At 43.3% G+C, this 21829-nt stretch overlaps 1 protein-coding gene across 1 annotated transcript in view; it reads left to right on the top strand.

Moving 5' to 3' along the window:
* Positions 1 to 192: 192 nt before the first annotated feature.
* Positions 193 to 21829, top strand: part of LOC308324895 (CTD small phosphatase-like protein) — a 29159-nt gene continuing 7522 nt past the window's right edge. Inside the window, 4 exon segments of the mRNA XM_080777240.1 lie at positions 193 to 1113; positions 15887 to 16050; positions 18679 to 18780; positions 20800 to 20856. Of these exon segments, the coding sequence (XP_080633366.1) occupies positions 1038 to 1113; positions 15887 to 16050; positions 18679 to 18780; positions 20800 to 20856 (399 nt within the window). The 5' untranslated portion in view covers positions 193 to 1037.

The following is a 21829-nucleotide window of genomic DNA, read 5'->3' as shown; positions in this document are numbered from 1 at the left end:
GTGTGTGTGTGTGTGTGTGTGTGTGTGTGTGTGTGTGTGAGTGAGAGAGACTGTGTGTGCGCGTGTGTATGTGTGTGTGTGTGTGTGTGTGTGTGTGTGTGTGTGTGTGTGTGTGTGTGTGTGTGCCGCGTCTCCGACCCGACTCCGAGTCCAAATACATAAAGCGTCCATGTTGCACAGCAGGGAGGGAGGGAGAGCATGTTGCATCGGCGGCCGAGGAGGACCCCCACCCAGGATAAGCCATGATTATTATTATTATAAATAATTCGATTCGACTAGTGTCTGCCTGTTTGGAGAAAGTCGTGTTATATATTATAGTATGTTAGGCCTATACAGAATTACAATACGTAATAATAACAAATCAACATGTCTCGTGGCGGGTTTGTTGTATAAACAATAAAGCCATTTGTTTTGGGGTTTTTTTTGTTTGTTTTTTTAATTTGTTATTTTTCGGGGGCGGGGGGACGGGGGACTCGCTCGAGCGACGTACGGCGCGAGAGAGCGGGATCCTGCCTGTCTGTAGGCTGCTTCTTCTCAGAGCCATTGAAATTCTCCTCCTCCTCGAGCGTCGGTGTTTTCGGCTCGAGCGCTCGTCACATTTCTCTCTCTGTGTGTGCGGGGAGATCGGTCATTAGCTAAAAAAGCTTCTGGCTAGTAGCAGCTAGCTTAGCGGCTAACTGGCTAACTTGTGAATCGTTTCGCCGTTGGTTTTTTTGGGATTGTTTTTTTTCTTTTATGTTTTTACGCTTTGTCCTTGGATTAATTAATGTGCAGATATCGCGGTAAAGCGATAGCATTGGGTTTTTTTTTTGCCTTTTTGATTTTTTTCTTCCCCCAAAGCCCTAAATGCCAACCCTTAACTGGCTCCCTCCTCCTCCTCCTCGGACGTTAGCCGTTGTTAGCTCTGTGGGCTAATAGTAACCTGAACGTTTTTTAAAAGCTCGCCAACGAAGCAAGCAAAAGGCTTCGCTGGCAGTGGAAGGAAGGAATACAAACAAAGTCGGGAAACTCAAAGAGGAATAACCCCATCTGTCTAAATGGACCACACGTCCATAATAACGCAAGTTTCCAATCCCAAGGAGGAGGAAATTCTGTCCTTTAACCAGGAGAAAGGTAAGTTAAAGGGGCAATAGTGTTAAGAGTTGTACTTTCTTTAAATGGGTTATTTTTTTTCTTTCTCGCGGGAGCTTTTTAGCTTTCTTGCATACACAGTCAGTAACACACATGGCGTGTTTTCTACAACGGTGCCATCATTTTAGATCGAAAACATTGTCACATTGGTTGTTATGAGTCTCTCGTCGACACTTATTTAGGCACGTCATTTTTGTTTGAGTGTCTCGGGGTCGCTCGTCCAAGTATATATTCTAAACTAGCATTTAGCCTTGTGCTAGCTGGTTAGCTAGTAACTAAGTACACTGGTTGCCTGTGTATGTTGTAGTGTTATAGGGCCTTAAAACAGCACTATAGATAAAGATTAGTCAGTCTCCTCCAACTAGTTTATTGGTGATGGAGGCCTTCTGTCAGCTTAGCTTGGCGCTTATTGCTTTTGTGTTGTGGTGTCTGTCAACCAGTGTGTAGGAGTAACATCTTTGCTCATTGTCAGTCTTGTACCTGTATGCTTTATGCGATATATGGCTATGCATGTACTTTAAGAATGTAAAGCATAAACACTGGCTGTGAATTATAAAGAGGACTTTGAGAAATTCAACAAGTTCTATTTTTCTTCAATTCAAGGGTGTGTGTGTGGGAGGTTGTAGTAGTGAGAAGTTCTGTAGGAGAGCTGCCTTGGCTGAACCAACATGCTGGGGAAAACTGCCTGTGTGGGAAGCAGCATGCAAAATGTACAGCTGACTTGTAGTTGCATTCTATTTTTAGACGCGAGCCTTTTGTATTGACTCTGCATCATGCCTGTGACCATACAGTGTGTCCACTGTAGTATTTATTCAGTTAAGTAAATGACAACACTCACTGAATTGCTTGCACAAAGTCATGTGCAAGTGCATTAAAATCTGGACCTCATTGGTTGAAGTTGAAGTATGTGGAGTATGTGACCATAAATCTGATTCGGAGTCTGATTCTAGACTCTGCAGATAATGGCATGCCCATACTCTGTTTTGACAAGTAAACTCAGTACTTAATGGGCAACGAATTAACAGCCAGACTTGTGCTTGAATTGAAGCAAGGTATGGGTTATTGGGTTTGTCAAAACAGAATCAGTTCAGTTCTTGACTCAATTCAAAGGAGCTTTATTAATTGGCATGGGAAAACATACGTTTACATTGCCAAAGCAAGTGTATAATAAAATGGGTAAAGTAAATACAATTGGAACAGATACTTTGTAAACAGAGCTATGTCACATTGCGTACATGTTATTCAGGGTATAAAGCTTTTTTAAACAAATGGCAGCAATATCTTTGCAGTAACTTTGGGACAAATTACAGCATTTTTCCCCCTCAAGACTATTTAAATAGTATACAAACCCTTTCTCTGCCGCCCACACACCCCTTTGATCTCTCTTCTGTTACTATCTTGGATCTGCAAGTCCATGGCTAATAATAATATTGTCCCGTCCCCCCTTGCGTTGTGGCCGCTGCGGCTGGCTTTCGGGTCATTCAGACCCACGGGTAGTGTATCAATATCACGTCTCAAGCTACACCCCACAAACCATTAGTAATGTGAGACCTTAAGTCTCTCATCCTGAACAATGCCTTTTCCTCTGAAAGGAGCAAAGGGATCCCATCCTCTGCTACTCTCATGGATTCTCTAGGCCTGGTCTGGTATGTATGGGGTGGACCTATGTGGGTGTCGAGGGAGAATTTCATTACATTTGAACCATAACCTAAAACCTACACGGCTATGATTCTGGCTTTAGACTTCTTAAATATCAACATGGATGCCTAAGATTCTAATAAGAACATCACACTTCATCTGTGCTGGCTATTTTATCTGATGATTGGTTTAGCCACAGCAACAAGTAAGCAAGTCTTGTTGTTACATGTTCAAAGAAGACTAACCTGTATTAACAAGAAGAGAACCTTTTTCAGTGAGCTTGATCTAACTATTTTTGTACTAAGTTGTGGCCTTGTATGCATTGTGACTTCATGAGTAAGTGTAAAAAATAAATATAAAGTTGTCAGTAAACGAAACCAAAGCACTATTAATAAATGTTGTTGAGGAGAGCGAGGTTGGCATTGTTTGTGCCACCCACATGTTCACTGTTCACTGTGCATCGCAGGTACAGTTCATGATGAGGGAGTGGCACAAGCAATGAAGCATGAAAGATCATTTATAGTGACATGGTTGACAGTCCTGTAATAGTCTGGCCACTAATTATTTCAAAGGGATGTGATAAATCATAAAAAAAACGAGAGGAATGAGCCGAGGTGTTCAGGAATAGATTTCGGAGTCGTACCTAGACCACCAAATTATGTTTTGACCAATATTTTGTCTAAAGTCAATCATATTATTAAGAACTTGGATTTGATTAAAGTTTCTATTCATGTAATATAATTAAACAAATAAAAATTTGAGATTGGTTTAAAAGTTGAGACACCTAGGCTGGTGGTAATCCAGCCTGACAGCGTGTCGCTGGTTCGAGTCCCGATGCCGGCGACCTTTGCTATGTGTCTTCCTCCCCATCTCTCTCTCCCTGTTTCCTGTCAACCTACTGTATATTTTTCAATAAAGGCATAATTGCAGATATCAACATCGGCAGATATCTATTGGGCTGTAGTTCGATCCTTTTTTAAAATGTTTTGCGGCTTTCGCCTTAGGGACAGACAGTAGGCTGACAGTAAATGGGGGGAGAGATGGGAGAGTGACATGCAGTGAAGACCATCGGGATCGGGAGTCGAACCCGCGGCACACTGCCAGACTGGATTACCAGCCAAGGTGCCTGGACCGCTGAGCCACGGCCCAGTCCTGTAGTTGGATCCTTGTTGACATGTCCTGTCCTTTAGGCTCTGAGATATCAACGTTGTATTCAGGGAAAATCGTATTTCTTTAGTAGTAATCATAATATTGCAAGAATTGATTGCTCTTTTTTTTGCGCACACCTAGACAAGGATAACAAAGGTCTCATGACTGTCATTTGGCGCATGTGTTATTAAAACGTTTTAACTAAGCTTGAAAATGAACACATGAGAGGGTGTTCTGACAGCTACTTCTGTGTGAATTGCTCGTGGTGTTAATGTTACTGTTGGCCCAATACCTCTTGTGAATGAAAGAGTGCCCACACACATTTTTCTACTTGCTGAAAGTGTTTAGTGACTGTGTGTATAAACGGCAGATATAATGTGTGGCTCTCGTGGGTGGTAGGTAAAGGTTCTTTCTTCTTTGTTATAAAGACTGAGCATAGCTGGAGAGTGACATATATTCAGATATTTCTTACTGCATGTAGTCTTGTGTATGTAGTGGCAGGCTGGCAGCTCAGCGAAGCTGCTGCTGTTTTGTTTCTGAAGAACCATTCTCTCTTCCAGTCTCCTTCACATGAGTCAGAGTTTTCCTCTCAGGGCCAATGCAAACATTACCATGATGATGATTACAAGAATGGTATGGCAGTGTGACAGTGTCTGCACTGCAGCCTTTCTTTCCCTGCCATGATTCGACTGGGTATTTTGGTAGAAGAAACAAAGATGGACTGTGAGGGACATGGATCCCTGGAACCGTATTTGCAACTACTGGCCCAGCTACTTACCGTTTAATACACTGAGGCGAAGGGCAGGTGGCATGATGTTATCATTATGGTCTTCCATTCACTGTAAAAGTAATTACGATTTACAATTTAGGCATTTAGCAGACGCTCTTGATCCAGAGCATAAATTACATTTAAGCAAAGTGCTACGGGCCATGGTGGAGTCTGAAGAGGTGGGTTTTCAGACTACGGCGGAAGATTGGGAGTGAGGCTGCAGTTCTGACTGTGATGGGAAGTGCATTCCATAGTTTTGGAGCCAGAAGGGAGAAGAGTTTGGGACGTGTGGAGCGTTGTCCCGGCGTTTTTAGTGAAGGTACTTCCAGCTTCCCTGTCATTGACTTTGCCACCGTTGCACCCCGTCCCAACAGCTGCCCCTCAAAAATGTAATCGACCACACTAGAGTTGTTCCGATACCGATACCACCCTCAAGTACTCGTACTCGGTACTCTGAACCGGCCCCGATACTTTTACCCGAGTACCAAAACATCCAATTTGACACTAGGCTGAACGAATGCAACAGGAGCAAGTCTAACCCAATACTGCAGCAAAATGCCCAAAACAACCGATCTACTCGGTATTGGCAGTATTACAAATGAAGTACTTTATATCAAGTAATTACATCGGGACAACTCTAAACCACACACACGTGCGCATGTTGTGAGCTTGTAGCTTTGATATTTGTGCTAACTTTGTTGTATATAGCTAGCAGTGGTTAACAGGTAGGCACTAGGCTCCTGTTGCTTGAACAGGCTTCAAAGTGTCTGAGGAATTGAGCACCTTTGCCCTCAGTGTACCTCTGATGGCTGTCCTCCAGCATGTGCCTGCATTTCACACTGTTTGAGCCGCCAGGCAGGCAGCGGCCTAAATATAGTCGCACTGGCCTGCTGGCCACAGCTCTGTTGACCTCACGGCCCAGGATAACTACTTGCAAAGTTGACAGTTGCCTTCTGTATTTCAGTACTCTCCAACTAATGTGGAGTTTTTGACTGTGTGGTATCATGACCTTTCAGGTGAAAAATTGCTGGTGGATTTTTACTGGATTTTACTGCTTTTCCACTGCGTGGTACCGACTCGACTCACTTGATTTAGTTTTCCACTACGGAGGATTGTACCCCTTCAATGCTGGTCATCACAGCGACATTCATCCTCTGCATAGGAGCTAAACAATGCTAAAAGTGAAAGATTATGCGGTCAGGAAACGATTGCTATATTATGTAACCTGTACCAGTGACGTTGAAACTGAACTTTTTTACATTGTTTTGGGGCCTTTTTATTGATTGATTACAGTAGGTTGACAGGAAACCCGGAGAGAGAGATGGTGGAAGACTGATATGCTATCGGGCTGGATTTAATACCAGCCTAGGTGCCTGGACTGCCTATGCAAAAAATTATCATTGGCTGTCAGTCACATAAACTCTGCAATAGTTTGTATTTGTCCAACTGAGTTAAACTGTAATTGTTTATCTTTCGTTTGTAAAGTGCATTGTGCGTAAGTAAGCCTTGTGTCCCGGTTGCTCAGTCGGTAGAGCACTTGCCTTTTGACCGCAAGGTCATGGGTTCGATCCCGGGCACCGCCAACTCGGCGTCTGAGGAGCACGGCTTGAAGTTGTGCGTTAAGTACTGGGAGCTGATGGTAGGTGTGGCGCTCCACCTCAGCAATCCATCTCCCAGAGGTCTAACGCATTGAAACTGACTCCCACTTACTTAAGGTGCCTTAATAACACCAGATGGATAAAAATGAGCTGACGGAACTTTGCAACGCTCGACATGGCGATTTGCACGATTTTAGCACTCTGTGGTGTGTATCATGGCTCAAGTTTGGTAGAGACGACACCCCACCGTCACAGTCTATGGGGAGGATTTCAGTGTAATGTGTACGGATTTTGGGGGTTTCTAGGCGTGTACGTTATGTATGGAAATGCCAATCCGCGCTATTTCACCGTGTTTGGGTGAGACCGGGTTGAATGTATCAAAGAAATCATCAGCTCATGCGGTTTAGGCCAATAAATAATTGTAATTTTAATTATTAGGTGGTAGCTGCTTTTCTTTATTATTTTCTTCTATGATTCTATTATTACTATTATTTCTTGTTCACAATCGCAATGAAGCATTATCAGCAGGGTAAAAATACTATGGCGCATCCATATCAATGATATGGTGCATTGATGTATCAATCAGTAGTGATTCTACTGTGTCTTTACTCTTTATGGATTATTTTGCATCAGAGATACATTCCAACAAAAACGGATAACATTTTTGGCGAAAATAGGTTGGTCAATGGCAAATGTAAACGTTTAACAATAATTCGGTAGCTTTCATGGAGTATTGGGAATTATCTCTCATAACGCAATGATGTTAATGCAATGGCGATTCTTTGACTAATCAGTAGCCGGTAGAATTTTCATGGCACATTTCGATATAGCCTCAGCTCGCTTGGAACCTTGACGGAGGTGTTATCTAAAAATACCTGGTACTTTTGCCTATAGAGAGGAGCCGGCCGGGCCCGGTTTCATGCTGTTGTAATATGTTGCAATATATTCTGTGAATCTGTCACTTCGAAGTCAGGAGAGGCTAGTGGCTTTAGCATGTTTCTTGGATGTTTCTTTTTGCTTAAAGTGTTTTAGTGACTGTGTGTATAAACGGCAGATATAATGTGTGGCTCTCGTGGTAGGTAAAGGTCCTTTCTTCTTTGTGCATAGCTGGAGAGTGACTTATATTCTGATATTTCTTACTGCATGTAGTCTTGTGTAGTGGCACGCTGGCAGCGTTTTTGTTTGTTTTTGGTTGGGCACTTGCAAGAGTCTCTTATGGATGAAGTGGGATTTCAGTTATTTAAAGCAGCTACTCTACTCGGGGTCGGGCTGGCTAGGGCCTTGATTTAGACACGGAGATGAATGGGCTCCTCTTACATGGTATTTTTTACCCTCTGCCGGTGACTCACTGCTCTGTTGTGGAGCCTCAGAACAATGTTTTATGGGAGTGTTGTGTGTGATGGGCGCTGTTGTCAGTGTTTCGGCTTCTTGACTTTATTTCATTCAACCAGACAGCTTTTTGGCTTCTCATTTAGTGTTGCCACTGTCGCACATGTCTGTGATTACATATTACTTTAGAATAGTTCATATTTGTATGGCATCCACATTCTTGCATCATACGAATATTTTTTTTTATCAATACTTAGTTGGTTGACTGACAGAATACAATTATAAATTGAAAAGTGACCTCCGACTCCGACCAAGTCTCCGTCTGCACCTACAGTGGGCTGCTCACACCGTACACACGTATCTGTATCACGATACGATATATATATCGATTATACGTTAATAACCATTAGGGCTGTGTATTGCCAACAACCTCATCATCGATGCGTATCACCATACTAGAGTCCTAGATTATCGATTGCCGAAGTTTCGACAAATCTATTGTCAGAAATGTTCAAAGTTCCCAAATCAATTTGAAAAAGGAAACGAGGGGAAACTAAATGAATAAATGTTTTAAATAATAAATGAACAAACAAAAAGGTAGGAGCGCACACCAGTAGTGGGGAGGTGCTGACCCGCAGGAGATAAAACTTTGACTGAAAATGTTTTATTTTTCCTGGAAAAATAACATTTTGATGGCATCGTGACTACGAGCTGTGCGGCCGGCCTCTTCCCTTTTTCAGTTAAATAATAAATGCAAAAGATTTAATCATATAGACTTTCAGACAAACTGATCCTGATGTTTAAGCAGAAGGGAGTTCCAACCACGCCTCTAGCCTATGGCGGGCCAGTCTGGTGCATCTCAGAGGCAGGACAGGCTACAGCAGCAACTCAGACAGTTTAAGCCCTCATTTTATTAACCGGGTGCTTTTACTGATAACCCTGATAATAAAGTAAGGGCTTAAACTGTCTGAGTTGCTCCTTTTCTCCGGATTCTGATGTTTGTTTGTTTTAAAGTCGCGTCACACACAGCATTTCCCGCCGTACTATTGATATGGTACGATTATCTGCAAGGAATACGATTTACGATGCGATTATTTCTATATTGATTGATTAATAGAGCACTGAAGTCTATCGGTTGAGGGTCCACAGGTTCATGTACTTTTTATTTGCATTGTAATCTCCATAGGGGGATTTTAGATCGCCTCATATAAGAACGGTTTGAAAAATAAACATGTCATCCCGGCCGTTTCACTCGTATGGATATGAAGAATCGACTGACTGTGAGAAAACACTAATGTTACTGCTGCTGAATTCAAGTCAAGTCAAGTCACAGCCCAGAGCGGACTATTTCACTGGGTGCAGTACTCAGTTTAGACAGCTTTTGGTTTAGACTAGTCATTTGGTTAGACCAGTCATTAGTCCTACAACTACAACCAATCTCAAACCCTCACCCTAAACCTAACCTCCCACGAGGCAGCACACCATAACCTAACAAATGACTACATTTCACTTATGACGTTATGAGAGAGAATAGGGAGAAAGAACTTGAAGGCTCTAAAGTTGCTTGTCTGACAACAGCTTATTTGAACTGTCCTTAAATGAACTTCATTTTCAATATAGCTTTATACGGTATAGGATTATTTGTTCTCAACCAGTCTGGCTGCTTATTCCCCGTTTGTGTCTGGCAGCGGATTAACCCATTTAGGCCTGACGTCCAAATAAAAAAAACGTTCGCTCTGAAAGAATATATATTCAAAGATTTGTGTCGCATTTTTATGATTTTTCAAAAATAGCAGACCTACAAGCTCGTAGCGCGCCACTCGGTGCAGCTTGAACAGATCTACAAGCTCACAATATCAAATATCAGGTATTTAAGTTAAATCTGACTTGCCTAAGCCTGCAGCGCAGATACCCTGTTACATGTATTTTTCATAATGAACAAAATTATTATAATCTTTGAATACAGAATGAGATCATATCAATATCTGTTATATCAGCAATTAATTATATCGGATATCGATATCGGCCAAAATGTCTCATCGGCACATCCGTATGTCTGTGTACTGTCTGTTGTAAGAGAGAGTTGCAACACTCGGAGTTAGGACACTCTCACAAACCACAGATCTCTACTGTATCTTATCATCCAGCTTCCTGAAGTTAATTTATTTATTTTGGAGGGAAAATCTCCACACCAAGCCTTGAGGAAAACCATATACTTAGTACTTTAATACCAGTTACTTCTATGAACTTTTATATTCATGTATTACTCTGAAATTGTGAAATATATTTGGAAACACTCTTTGGACAAACTACTCAGTCTAGGGATGTTAGTTGATTTATTTTGGAGGGAAGATCCCCCACACCAAGGAAACCATATACTTACTAGTTACTTCTATGAATTCCCTTTTGGTAAAAATGGAAATTATTCTTAACTTAACTAATTTATAATTTAAATTGTGAAATAGAGTCGGGCCCTGAATGATACTCTCTATACTATTTGAAGATCCGGATCCACAGATCCAGTCCGGCTCCATATATGCAGATCTAGGTGATGATCCAGTCTTCTCCATGTATAGTTAGTTATCCAGGGTTTGATGAGGTCAGTGTCGTGATCTTCATGTGTGGAGAGGGCCATATATGGAGCGTGATGTGTCACGAGGCGTGACGGCCATATATGGTGGCGTGACTTGACTGAAGGACGGACACTCGGACAGACGGGTCTTGCATAGTAATCTGCAACCTACGGTCACAATTATTGAATGTACGGTTCCAGGTCCAAAATTAGCCATTGATTGTGTTCTGGCCCAGCATCTACCGGTACTGTCTTTGAAAGAGTTTGGCCCGAGGCCAAACTTATTTACTGACGATTCTACAAATGTCTTCTAAATCATGACAGTTTTCTTGAAAAACCTGTTTCTATGTCAGTCGATCTCAAACATGTCAAGGACCCCCAAAATATATCTGTAATTGGCAGCCGACCCCCATCTGAAAATATGTTCTTCCAATCCAGGGACCCCTCCCATGAAGCAAAGATTTGAGTTCAAAACGTTCGCTCTGAAAGAAGATAATTGCGCCACATTTTCACGATTAAAAAAAAAAAATCAAAACCTACAAGCTCGTAGTGCGGCACTCTGTGCCGCACTATGAGCTTGTAGATCTGCTATTTTTCAATCGCTAAAGTACAACACAGTATTGTGCATCGGCACAATATACGCATTACGCAATCCTGTGCTGAATTTGTTTTACCCTGCATGTTTGAAATAAAGATTATTAATTAAGTTGTTAATGAAGTTGTATCCCGTGCTAGACACCACTATGACTTTACAAGATATTAAGATGTATTTGTGCATTCCTGTGTTCACACTGACTGCTGCTACCGGTGCTGTGAATCAATAAACTATTAACTAATTCAAAACAACTCAGGAATTTTCAGGGGACTGCCACTGCCATCTCTTTAACTGCTCAAGTCTACCATGGTGTTCACCCAATGGAAACACTTGCACTGCTTAGTGCGCATATAAAGCATTTACCAAGGAGGGTGTAGGAGCCATGAGGCTTCCTACTGTGCTTTGCTGAAGTCACAGTCCAGCCAAAACCATACAAGACCAGCTTGTGTGGACCGAGGAGGAGTGCATCCCAAATCTTACACAAGCACACAATTATACGATGTGTCAACAACGGGCCACAAACCCACCCACGAGTCTGGGCCGCAGCACACAATCCTGTGCCAGGGAGGGAGGCTGGTGAGCCTCTGGAATAACACATTTTTCCTGGTTAAGACCCATGCTGCAGTTGTTGTCACACCTACTCCCTAATGATTTATCAGTGTGCATGTGTTCACACACAGCCTGCTGCTGCATGAAGTTCACAGGACTTTCATACACCTAAAGACCATGAGGGTGACCGCGGGGGGGGTTTTGCAATGCCAAATCATTAGCTAAAAGAGGTACCTATTAACCCATTCTGACCTGAGATCAGATTCATACGAGGTTTCCACTGGACACACTGGTCTGATTAACCCATTCTGACCTGAGATCAGATTCTAAAAATGTCAGTCGTTCTTCGATTTTTCAAAAATAGCAGACCTACAAGCTCGTAGCGCGCTATGAGCTTGTAGATCTGCTATTTTTCAATAGCTAAAGCATAACATGATGGGTTCCCGTTCAGAATGGGTTAATTAGCTAATAAGTATTAGCTAGTAGTGAAGTCTTGACATCTGCAGCAGTAGGTTAGGGATGCAGCAGTTGACCGAATAGCCGAATAATATGCTTCTTTTTTTGCCACTATTTGGCCCAATAGTTTCGGTGGTGGAATATTCGGTGCATCATCCCTACAGTAGGTAATAATAGGTAATGTGAATCATAAAAATCATTCTGAAATCCTGGACGTACAACTTTGTTGTTCACTAAAGCATGGAGCTACAGCATTAGCAAGGTTGGACCTATTATCAATATATTGTAAGCCATGAACCGCAGATGTCCTGTAACTTGGTATGGTGTGACTCACCGTGACTTTAAGGGTCTTTTGTGTGGTAGAATCAACAACATACCGTAGAAGACGCCGCCAGTTATTGTAATGATGAGTCATTTAATAATGGCAACTGCCTCAATGTCTCCTGGTTTTATTATTATAGGACAGAGCAAACGGCAACAGTACCAAGAAACGAATACCAGACACCTGAGTCGTCCCTTTACCAACTCGCCCCGGGCGTACCTCCGGCGGAACTGCCGCGGCCTGGTATTCCTAAAGTAACCCAAGTAAATTATGCTTAAACCTAACCTAAATCTCCAGCCTGTCTTGTTTCTGGGTTGACCTGATCAGGGTCCTGGCCTGGGATAGTTGTCTCCGGTACACTATAGGCCAGTATAGGGTGTCTCTTTGTCCAAACTTAACCTCAGTAAAACTATGCCTAAATGTAACCCCAGTAAAACTATGCCTAAACTTATTATTTCTAACCTTATTCTCAGTAAAACAAAATAAAGTATACAAGAACCGAGGCCGGTGTGAGGTTGGTGGAAATATTCGGGGATGGTTTAGGGGTGACCGTACCTGATGCCTAAGAAACTTGAAAGACCTGCCTTCTTCAAAGGAAACTGCATTTGATTTAGACTATTTTTAGTCTAAAAGACTAGTCTAAGCAAGCAGCATAATCATCTTTGTGCCCACTAAAACAAATCAAGGACCTTAGGCTTTGTTCGTTGGATACAGTACCTTTTTAAAATGTTCTAACTTGATGTTAATCAAAGGGCTCACACTTTGTGAAACGCTTTTAATTGTGTCCATGCGATGCCCTCCTTCTGTTGCAGGTATCTGTCAAGTTAGGTGTTTTCCAATGGATTGGATCAGATGGTGGTCTTTTTTATACTGCGGAAACGTTTGGCAGCGTCAGGAATTTCCTACACTTCCTGTTTTATTCCCCTTCTCTGCGTGTGAACTTGTAGAATCATTCATGCCACCACCTCTCTTTGTTCTGGTCACTAGAAGTAAGCACATGTTGACCGTTGAGGTGTTTGCCATGGGTATCAACAACTATTTGTTGCACTTGATACATTTTGATTTATAAATAACTCAACTTTCGTCTGCTGTTAGAATATTATTGTTTCATGTTTTCAGCACGTCTATGTTTTATCATTGTGAAAATGAAAAGGCAGATCAGACTCAAGTTTTGGTTTTGTTTTGTTTTGTTTTTGGTCAGACTAACAGTTTCATTGTTAGTGGGTGCTTCGTACTGCAGTTCATCACAGTATCTCAGTGAGTCTGTCTGGAACTGAGCATAGACTGTACTCTGATCAGATACAGAGTGGTGTAGACCTTAGAGTGGCCTCATTGAGGGGGCAGAAAACAGCCCTCGCTGTTCATGCAGCACTGGACAGTGACTAGGGGGTGTTTTAAATACATTGTTTACAATCAGCAACTTTAGGCATGTGTGCAACATGACAACCGTTTAAAGTATTATACGGTGACAACTAAAGTCTCTGTGATGTTTATTGTTTATGTTGTAATATTACTAAAAATAAAGGGATTTTAGATCATTGCCTGAGTCCTGGTGCTTTCTGCCAACTTCCAGTCCAGGACTTTTGTAACTTATTCTTCTCCAAATAGCCGACCTTGATAGCCGCACAGAAGCCGCCATTGGACTGGCAAGAGGCCGCCGTTTCACAGTCCGGAAGTTGATGAAGAGAGAGAAAGAGAGAGCTTTTCATGCAGCCCAGGACATGATCCCACGTTTCCTTTTGTGTTTTTCACGAAGGTCTTCGGTTGTCTTCTTGGAGGCCGCCCGGCCTGCCTGGTTTTGTGTTCTGAGGGGGGGTAAAGTGAGCCTTTGGGTGGGTCATGTCAGTGAGAGGAATGCAGCCCTTGTATAGGCTGAGAGGGGGTCCGGATGCCTCCAGAGTAGACCCCCCCCCCCTCCCCTGTGTGAATGTCCAGGCTGCTTCACTCTCTCTTACCTGCCAGCCGGAACACGAACACGGCACGGCAGCCAGGCAGGGAAGGGAAGAGACGTAGGCCGGCCTTCCAAAAGGGAGGCAGCCGATGAACCAATCAAGTGAGTCAAGGCAGGGGGGGGGGGGGGGGGATGAGAGGAGGAGCATTCAGCTTTCAACTTGTCACTATTAATAAAAGCCCAGTGTCTGATTTAGGCTCTGCACTATGTCCCTGGAATGAAGGGGGTGAGGGGGGGGGGCTCTGTGAACTATGGGTGATTGGTTGTCACTTGGTCGGCCAAAGTTATTACCTGGTTGGCTCGAGTTAATTTAGCCTCAGGGTTTCCCCCGGGTGCCGGTATTAATATATATACTCTAAGGTGCAGAGTGGGGGGAAAAATGAAAGGGGAGGGTTGTCAGGGGACGGATAATTTCCTCTCCCTTGGGCCTGCTGAAAGGTGGATTTTCAGGGACGATTTAAAATATGTAAGTGATCTGCATTTTTTTTTGAGGGAGGGGGTCAGGCCACGCCTGGGTGGCAGGTGTTGTAGAAGGAGAATTTATTCCATATTGCCTCAGGTCTAAATATGTTGCGGTGATAAATGTCGACTGCTATCTCTTCTGGCTCGTCACAGGAACTATCAGTTCACGTGACGTGACAGCTAAGGGACATGACCGTGAGTGGTTTAGTCCTTCTTTTATTTGGACTGTTGAGTGCAGTTTGCACAGGTATCAGCCACAGGTATCAGTGCAGTCTGCACAGGTATATCAGTATGCCAAAAAACACAGCACCGAAATAGAAGCCGTTTGAAGTCCCCCAGCGTCAGCCTGCTCATTCCTACAGTCTAATTAAGACTGAGTGCAGGTCTGCATATCGTTGCTGTTTGTTGCAAAAACCTTGTATCTCCACATTTCGTTTCTTCATAAACGAATGCCCTAATACTTTGTCGTACAAGGGTGTTGCACAAAAGCAGTGAAAATATCCGCAATACAAGCCTGCGAGCATGTAGATCAGACTGCTATTTTTAACATTCTGTGAGTAAAAAGCAAGGCTTTTGCACACCTCCAGGCGACAGGTGCGTAGGAGAGGGGACGGTGATTAAAGATAGCCTGATGAAGGCCGCATAGGCCGAAACGTTGCTGTTTCCCTAAATAAAAGTTGGTCACTGCATTTGAAGACAGTGTGCGGGTGTTTGTTCCTTTTTCAACATTTTGTGAGTGAAATTGATACATTGTGCATGTGGCTTTTATATAAATATGGACGAACGAAAAGCATCAAGAGATGTTTTGAGAAGTTTTGGTTGGACATAGGAGGCAGACAATGATGATATTCACTGTCCTCCTCTTGTTCTGTCACAGCGTCTCATCAGTCCAACAGCAGTCTAAAGAAACAGAGATATTCACTGTAACCCCGTCCTCCTCTTGTTTTGTCACAGCGTCGCATCAGTCCAACAGCAGTCTAAAGAAACAGAGGAGTCTATATTCACTGTCGTCCTCTTGTTTTGTCACAACGCCGCATCAGTCCAACAGCAGTCTAAAGAAACAGGAGTCTATATTCACTGTAACCCCGTCCTCCTCCTCTTGTTTTGTCACAGCGTCGCATCAGTCCAACAGCAGTCTAAAGAAACAGAGGAGTCTATATTCACTGTAACCCTGTCCTCTTGTTTTGTCACAGCGTCGCATCAGTCCAACAGCAGTCTAAAGAAACAGAGGAGTCTATATTCACTGTAACCCCGTCCTCCTCCTCTTGTTTCCTCACAGCGTCGCATCAGTCCAACAGCAGTCTAAAGAAACAGAGGAGTCTATATTCACTGTAACCCCGTCCTCCTCCTCTTGTTTCCTCACAGCGTCGCATCACTCCAACAGCAGTCTAAAGAAACAGAGGAGTCGGAGCATCTTCAGCTCGTTCTTCTGCTGCTTCCGCAACTACAATGTGGACACGCCGACCTCCCACACCACCTCCAGCAGCCCCCTGCCTCCACCTGTGGAAGAGAATGGATCCCCTCCCAAGGTGAGGCGCGTGCACACAGAACACACAACGTATGAACGTACCCCCTTGAACGTGAATAGAGTCGACATAACAAGCTGTGCCTTTTCACAGTGACACTCGGAAAGATAATTGCATGTTACAACATTCACCTGTAACTCAGCTTAACACATCATCATCATCATCATCATCTGTCATTAAAAATATATATATATATTATCCTCTGTTAACCTTTAACTATACGTTTTCATCCGTTGTAAAATGTCCATGAGTGTGAATGGTGTTTTTTTCTTTTTGACACTTTTCTTTGTGTTTTGTTCTATCCCTCCTCCTGACTCTGTGTTTTGTTCTATCTCTCTCTCTCCTCCTGACCCTGTGTGTGTGTGTGTGTGTGTGTGTGTGTGTGTGTGTGTGTGTGTGTGTGTGTGTGTGTGACGTGTCTCTCGGTGTTGTAGTGTGACCAGGTTGAGGTCATCCCTGTCCCTTGTGTATGTATTGCCTTGTTTTTTTTCCTCCCCTGTTGCTCTGCATGCGTGGATGCCGACTGGGCCACTAGGTGGCGTCACATCCTGCCTGCAGTGGGCTCTGGTGCTCCCAGTCCATTGCCAGTGGTGGAAAAACTACTCGCATTCTTTACTTAACCCATTCTGACCTGAGATCAGATCCATACGAGGTTTCCACTGGACACACTACTGGTCTGATTAACCACATTCTGACCCGAGATCAGATTCTAAAAAATGTCAGTCGTTCTTCGATTTTTCAAAAAATAGCAGACCTACAAGCTCGTAGCGCGCCACTCGGTGGCGCGCTACGAGCTTGTAGATCTGCTATTTTTCAATAGCTAAAGCATAACATGATGCTGGAACACCAAAATGGGTTCCCGGTCAGAATGGGTTAAGCGGATGTACCAATTTACAAAAGTATTGGTATCAAAATGTTCCTAAAAGTAACTATTAACTAAAGTTTTCAAATGAATGTAGTGGAGTAAAAAGTACAATATTTGGATCCGAGATGTAGTTGGAGTAGAAGTAAAAAGTATTGGAAATAAAGTCCAAATGGATCGTCTGTACTCAAGTACAGTACTTAAGTAAAGGTACTTACCGGTAGTTACTTTCCACCACTGTCCATTGCTATGCTTCAGCAAATTTTCAGCTGGGTGTAAATAAAATATGCAATTAGCCATATATGGGAGGTGTTGCCTCAGGTGTTTGCCTCCGCTGCATGACTCATAATTAATAACGGTCTATTGGATCTTTGTAGAAAACGCCTCGACACTAACAGTAGTAGAGGATAGCCCCTTGAGATGTATCGTCTCGTTTTAGAGGAGGGGGTCCTCCAAAACGGTACCGGTAAAAGTTTTGCCGTTTTGCAAATGAGAAGCAAAGCCGATGAATGAATATGCCCCGTCTAGCCACAGCTGAAATAAAATGGTTTCGACGCGGTCTCTGCTCAGCTGAAAACCTCACTATGAAGTTGGCACCGGCATCTACTGCCTAAAGGGTGGTACGTTTAGTCTCTGCCTGGAGCGTTTGGGTACTCTGCCAGCCACTTTTTGCATGCCAGCCAAACAAGTCGTCATCATGTGAACGAGAACAAATGTTAATAAAAGTGTAATTATCTTGTAAGTGAGAACGACGAGGGTACCAGAAGAGAATGTCCCATTCATTTGTCCATAGACGTTTCAAAGAGTATTTATAAGCCTCGGACGAAGCCAACTCGGCTCCTGACAACTCATGACGGTAAACGCAATGTTTTGGGCCGGACAAATAATTGGAAAGAAGAGAAACGCAAAAACAAGTAGTGTTTTAACCCTGCCCTTTTTTCCCCCTTCTTTCTAACTATTTGTTCATTGTCATGATTTGGTCATGATCCCATGCCCAGTTGTCGTTGTCTGGGGCTTAAAGGTCTTTAACCCATTTTGGCCTGAGGTCGAAAATGTCTTCAAAATCCTGACAGTTTTCTGAAAAACCTTATGTTTCTGTATGTCAAGAACCCCCAAAAATTATATGTAATATGCCTCTGCCCCCCCATCTGAAAATATGTTGTTGTCCCCCCCCGTCCCCCCCCACGATCTTTCAAAAATAGCAGACCTACAAGCTTATAGCGCGGCCGTGCTATGAGCTTGTAGTTATTTTTTTTTTACGTTAATTTATTGTAGTTATTGTTAAATTCAGGGGGGAATATCCACAAAGCCACAGTAGCTGCTAACTTTTGACGCATGGCGCCTGTCTGAGAATGTGTGACAATGGTTTTATTTAATCTCTGCAGATTAGACAAAAAAGAATAATAATCTGAGGGATTAAAGATGGCATTTCAGTTAGTGGGTCGGTGTGTGTGGTCGCTGAAGACGGACCTGCTAAGGGGCTTTCCCTGTTGACGGTAAAGGTCAACCAAGTTAACAGGGTGCTTGCTTATTTGCTCTGCATTTCACGTTAATTTATACGATCGAATTATGATGTTGTTATTGCTCTCTCTTGCTCATGGTCTGACACTCTTTCTGTCAGATGCCTCTCACCCTATCACTCTTTATCTTTGCGCTCTCTCTCTCTCTCTCTCTCTCTCTCTCTCTCTCTCTCTCTCTCTCTCTCTCTCTCTCTCTCATATGTACCATCTGCCTCTCTGACCTGACATACTCTGTCTGCCCCCCCGCAGCCTCCAGCCAAATACCTCCTACCAGAGATGCACATATCCGACTATGGCAAGAAGTGTATTGTGATCGACTTGGATGAGACCCTCGTCCATAGCTCGTTCAAGGTAAAAATCACACCCGTGTGAACTGAGTGGTGCAACTCTCCTCTCCCCCCCCCCCCCCTCCTCTATCTCTCTCTCATTAGCAGGCAACAGTACAGCACTATCTCTCTCTCTGTTTCTGGCACAACAGCACACAGCGTCACATAGGCTAACGTCACATAGGCGGACACAGAGTCACGGACATTGCTGTTCCTTGGAGTGGTTGCACCACTCAAAAAGGAACAACAACCCGAAGTCTAAAGGCACATTCACACACTGGACATACAATACAAATGAGCATATTAAAAATATTGCTTGAATCATGGGAAATGTGTTGCTCTGTCGCATTGACACCAGACTAACTGGATATTACTAAGCCAGACAGACTCATATCACAATTGTTTTTGCCAGCGGCAGATTTGCGTCTAGCCACTGTGAGGCTATAACCGTTTCACTTCAAGCCATGTTACAACACACACACACACACACACACACACACACACACACACACTGGCTGGATGTCACTCTCTTCACCTTGACAAAAATCACTTGAGTTGAAAGTGAAGTTCCAACTTACTGCTCCAGGAGAAAGAAAAACAAGCCAATTGTTTGTGTTGCACCTTTAACATGTCATGAACTTAATATTGAATTTCATCGCTCAAAGAAAATCGAAACGCGTCCGGTGTCAACGTACTTACTGTAAGTCTAGTGCTTTCAATTGTAGGTTGGAGTGTAAGCAATCATGTTAAAGATGTCATTTGACAAAATGACATCCAAATACCGGTAACCCTCAACTTTGTTTTACCATACCTTGTTTTATCCTCATCATACCTGGAAGTTATGCGGGAGTGTCAGAAAACTACTTTATGGCCTTGACAGCCCATACGACCAAACAGAAAAGTCCTCTCTGATTGCATTAAACAACGTTATATGACGTTAAACTCACTTCACCAATCACTTTGCCACTCACTAAATACTAAATACAAATCCATTAAATCATTGTGTAAACAAAGTCAATTTAGTGGATTAATGACAGGCAATACCGAAATTATTTAAGACTCTTTATTTAATACATTTTGTAACTGTTTACTCCCCCTCAGAATCAGAAGCCTTTATTGCCATGACATGTAAACATGTTAGGAATTTGGTTCGGTGGACGGCAGAGTACAGTTACAACATTAGGACAAAGTGCAAAACGAGGACAAGACAAGTGCAAAAACAACACAATGGTGCAACGAATAGTGAATAAATATAATGTGCAGAGAGTTCAAGTGTTCAGGTCAGTTCAGTTCAGAGCACAAGTCACTCTGAGTGGGGGTGGAGGGGAGGATAGAAGGGGGTCAGGGGGACGGGACGGACACCAGCCAGCAGCAGCATGGAGGAGACGGATAGCCGTGGGGGAAAAAAGCAGTTTGAATGTCGGGCCTTCATAGTCTTTAGGGAACGCAAACCTCCTGCCTGAGGGAAGCCGCGGGCAAAAAGACTGTGGCCTGGGTGGGTGTGCAGGGTCTGCCATGACCCCCCCCCCCGCCCCCCTCATGTTTTGTTACGTGAACGTGAAAGTTCTCTGAATGGCCGGGGTCACAACTCTCAGAAAGTAATTTTAGTTTCCCTCTGCCGCTCCTCCTTCTCTCCTCCTCCTCCTTCTCTCCTCCTCCTTCTTCTCTCCTCCTCCTTCTCTCCTCCTTTCTGCTCCACCCCCCCATCCAGTTCCTCCTCTCTCTGAGGGCTGCCATCTTGTTGGATTACTAGAAAGGTTGAGTGGTGGGGAGAAGGAGAAGGAGGAGGAGGAGGGGTTTGTTTTGGTGGTGAAAAGACTAGGATTATTTTTTTCTTTTCCCTGCGAGATTGACACATGGTTTGTATGGGGTTAACGCATGTGCTCCCTCTGCTGTTCAACCGCAGCATTTCACCATCTGTGAGACCAGTGATGCATGTGTGCCCTCTGCTGTTCAGCTGCAGCATTTCACCATCTGTGAGACCAGTGGGTGCTGTGAGACAACACTGACATGTTGTTGTTTTTGTTTTTATTCCTTCACTCAGCCCATCAGCAATGCTGACTTCATAGTTCCTGTGGAGATCGACGGTACTGTTCACCAGGTACATTTTGAACGTATTAACTGAACCCTGTGGGGTTATGTTTTGTTTAGTTTGGGTTTTTTTAAACCCATGATTCAGGATGGGAACCCCTTTTGTTTGTTTGTTTAAAGCATTATGTTATACTTTAGCTTTTGAAAAAATAGCAGATCTACAAGCTCATAGCGCGGCACCGAGTGCCACGCGACCTTGTAGATCTGCTATTTTTGAAAAATCGTGATAATGTGGCACAAATCTTTGAATATATATATATATATATATTATTTCAGAGCGAACATTTTTAACTCAAATCTTTGCTTCTGGGGGTCCCTGGAACAACATATTTTGAGATTGGTGTCCGGGGGCTAATTACATATAAATTCTGGGGGTTCTTGACATGGAAAAAGGTTGAGCACCGCTGACATAGAAAAATAGGTTTTTCTGAAAACTTTTTTTAAAGAATGGGCCTCAGTATAAATGGGTTCATAGAGTGACGACTGGGCTGTGACCCTGTTCAAGTAATCCAGGATAGGCTGTGTGCATTCCCTGTTGGCCTATTCATGATTACTTGCACTGGGTGGCAGCCGTGGACTTCAGAGGAAGAAGACAACGCATGTCCATGACGTTGGGCATTTCTTCTTTTTTTTTGTGGCTTTCACCTTTATTTTATATAGTTTTTATGGAGGAAATGGGAGAGAGATGGGGGGGGGGGGGGGGCCTGAAGGTAAAGGCTGTCGGGATCGGGAGTCGAACCTGCGGCACATTGCCAAACTGGATTACCAGCCACCACATTTATGTACCATGGATGTACCAGTGTGGAAATATAGTGGCTCCTCTCCATCGCCAACGTTGCCCACCTCTGATAGAGGCTACAATCTCAATGCTACAGAACACCTTTCTGCATACATAGGTTACAATAACTTACTCATTACTTATTGTCTGTACTTTTTTACCGCATGCAATCTTTCATTTTAAAATGGTGTGGATGCACCTGTGT

This window comes from Protomyctophum bolini (assembly GCF_963924005.1).
Source record: "Protomyctophum bolini genome assembly, chromosome: 12".
In the NCBI taxonomy this organism is placed as follows: domain Eukaryota; kingdom Metazoa; phylum Chordata; class Actinopteri; order Myctophiformes; family Myctophidae; genus Protomyctophum; species Protomyctophum bolini.
The sequence above is the reverse complement of the archived record's forward strand: the minus strand, read 5'-3'. Positions and strand labels throughout refer to the sequence as shown.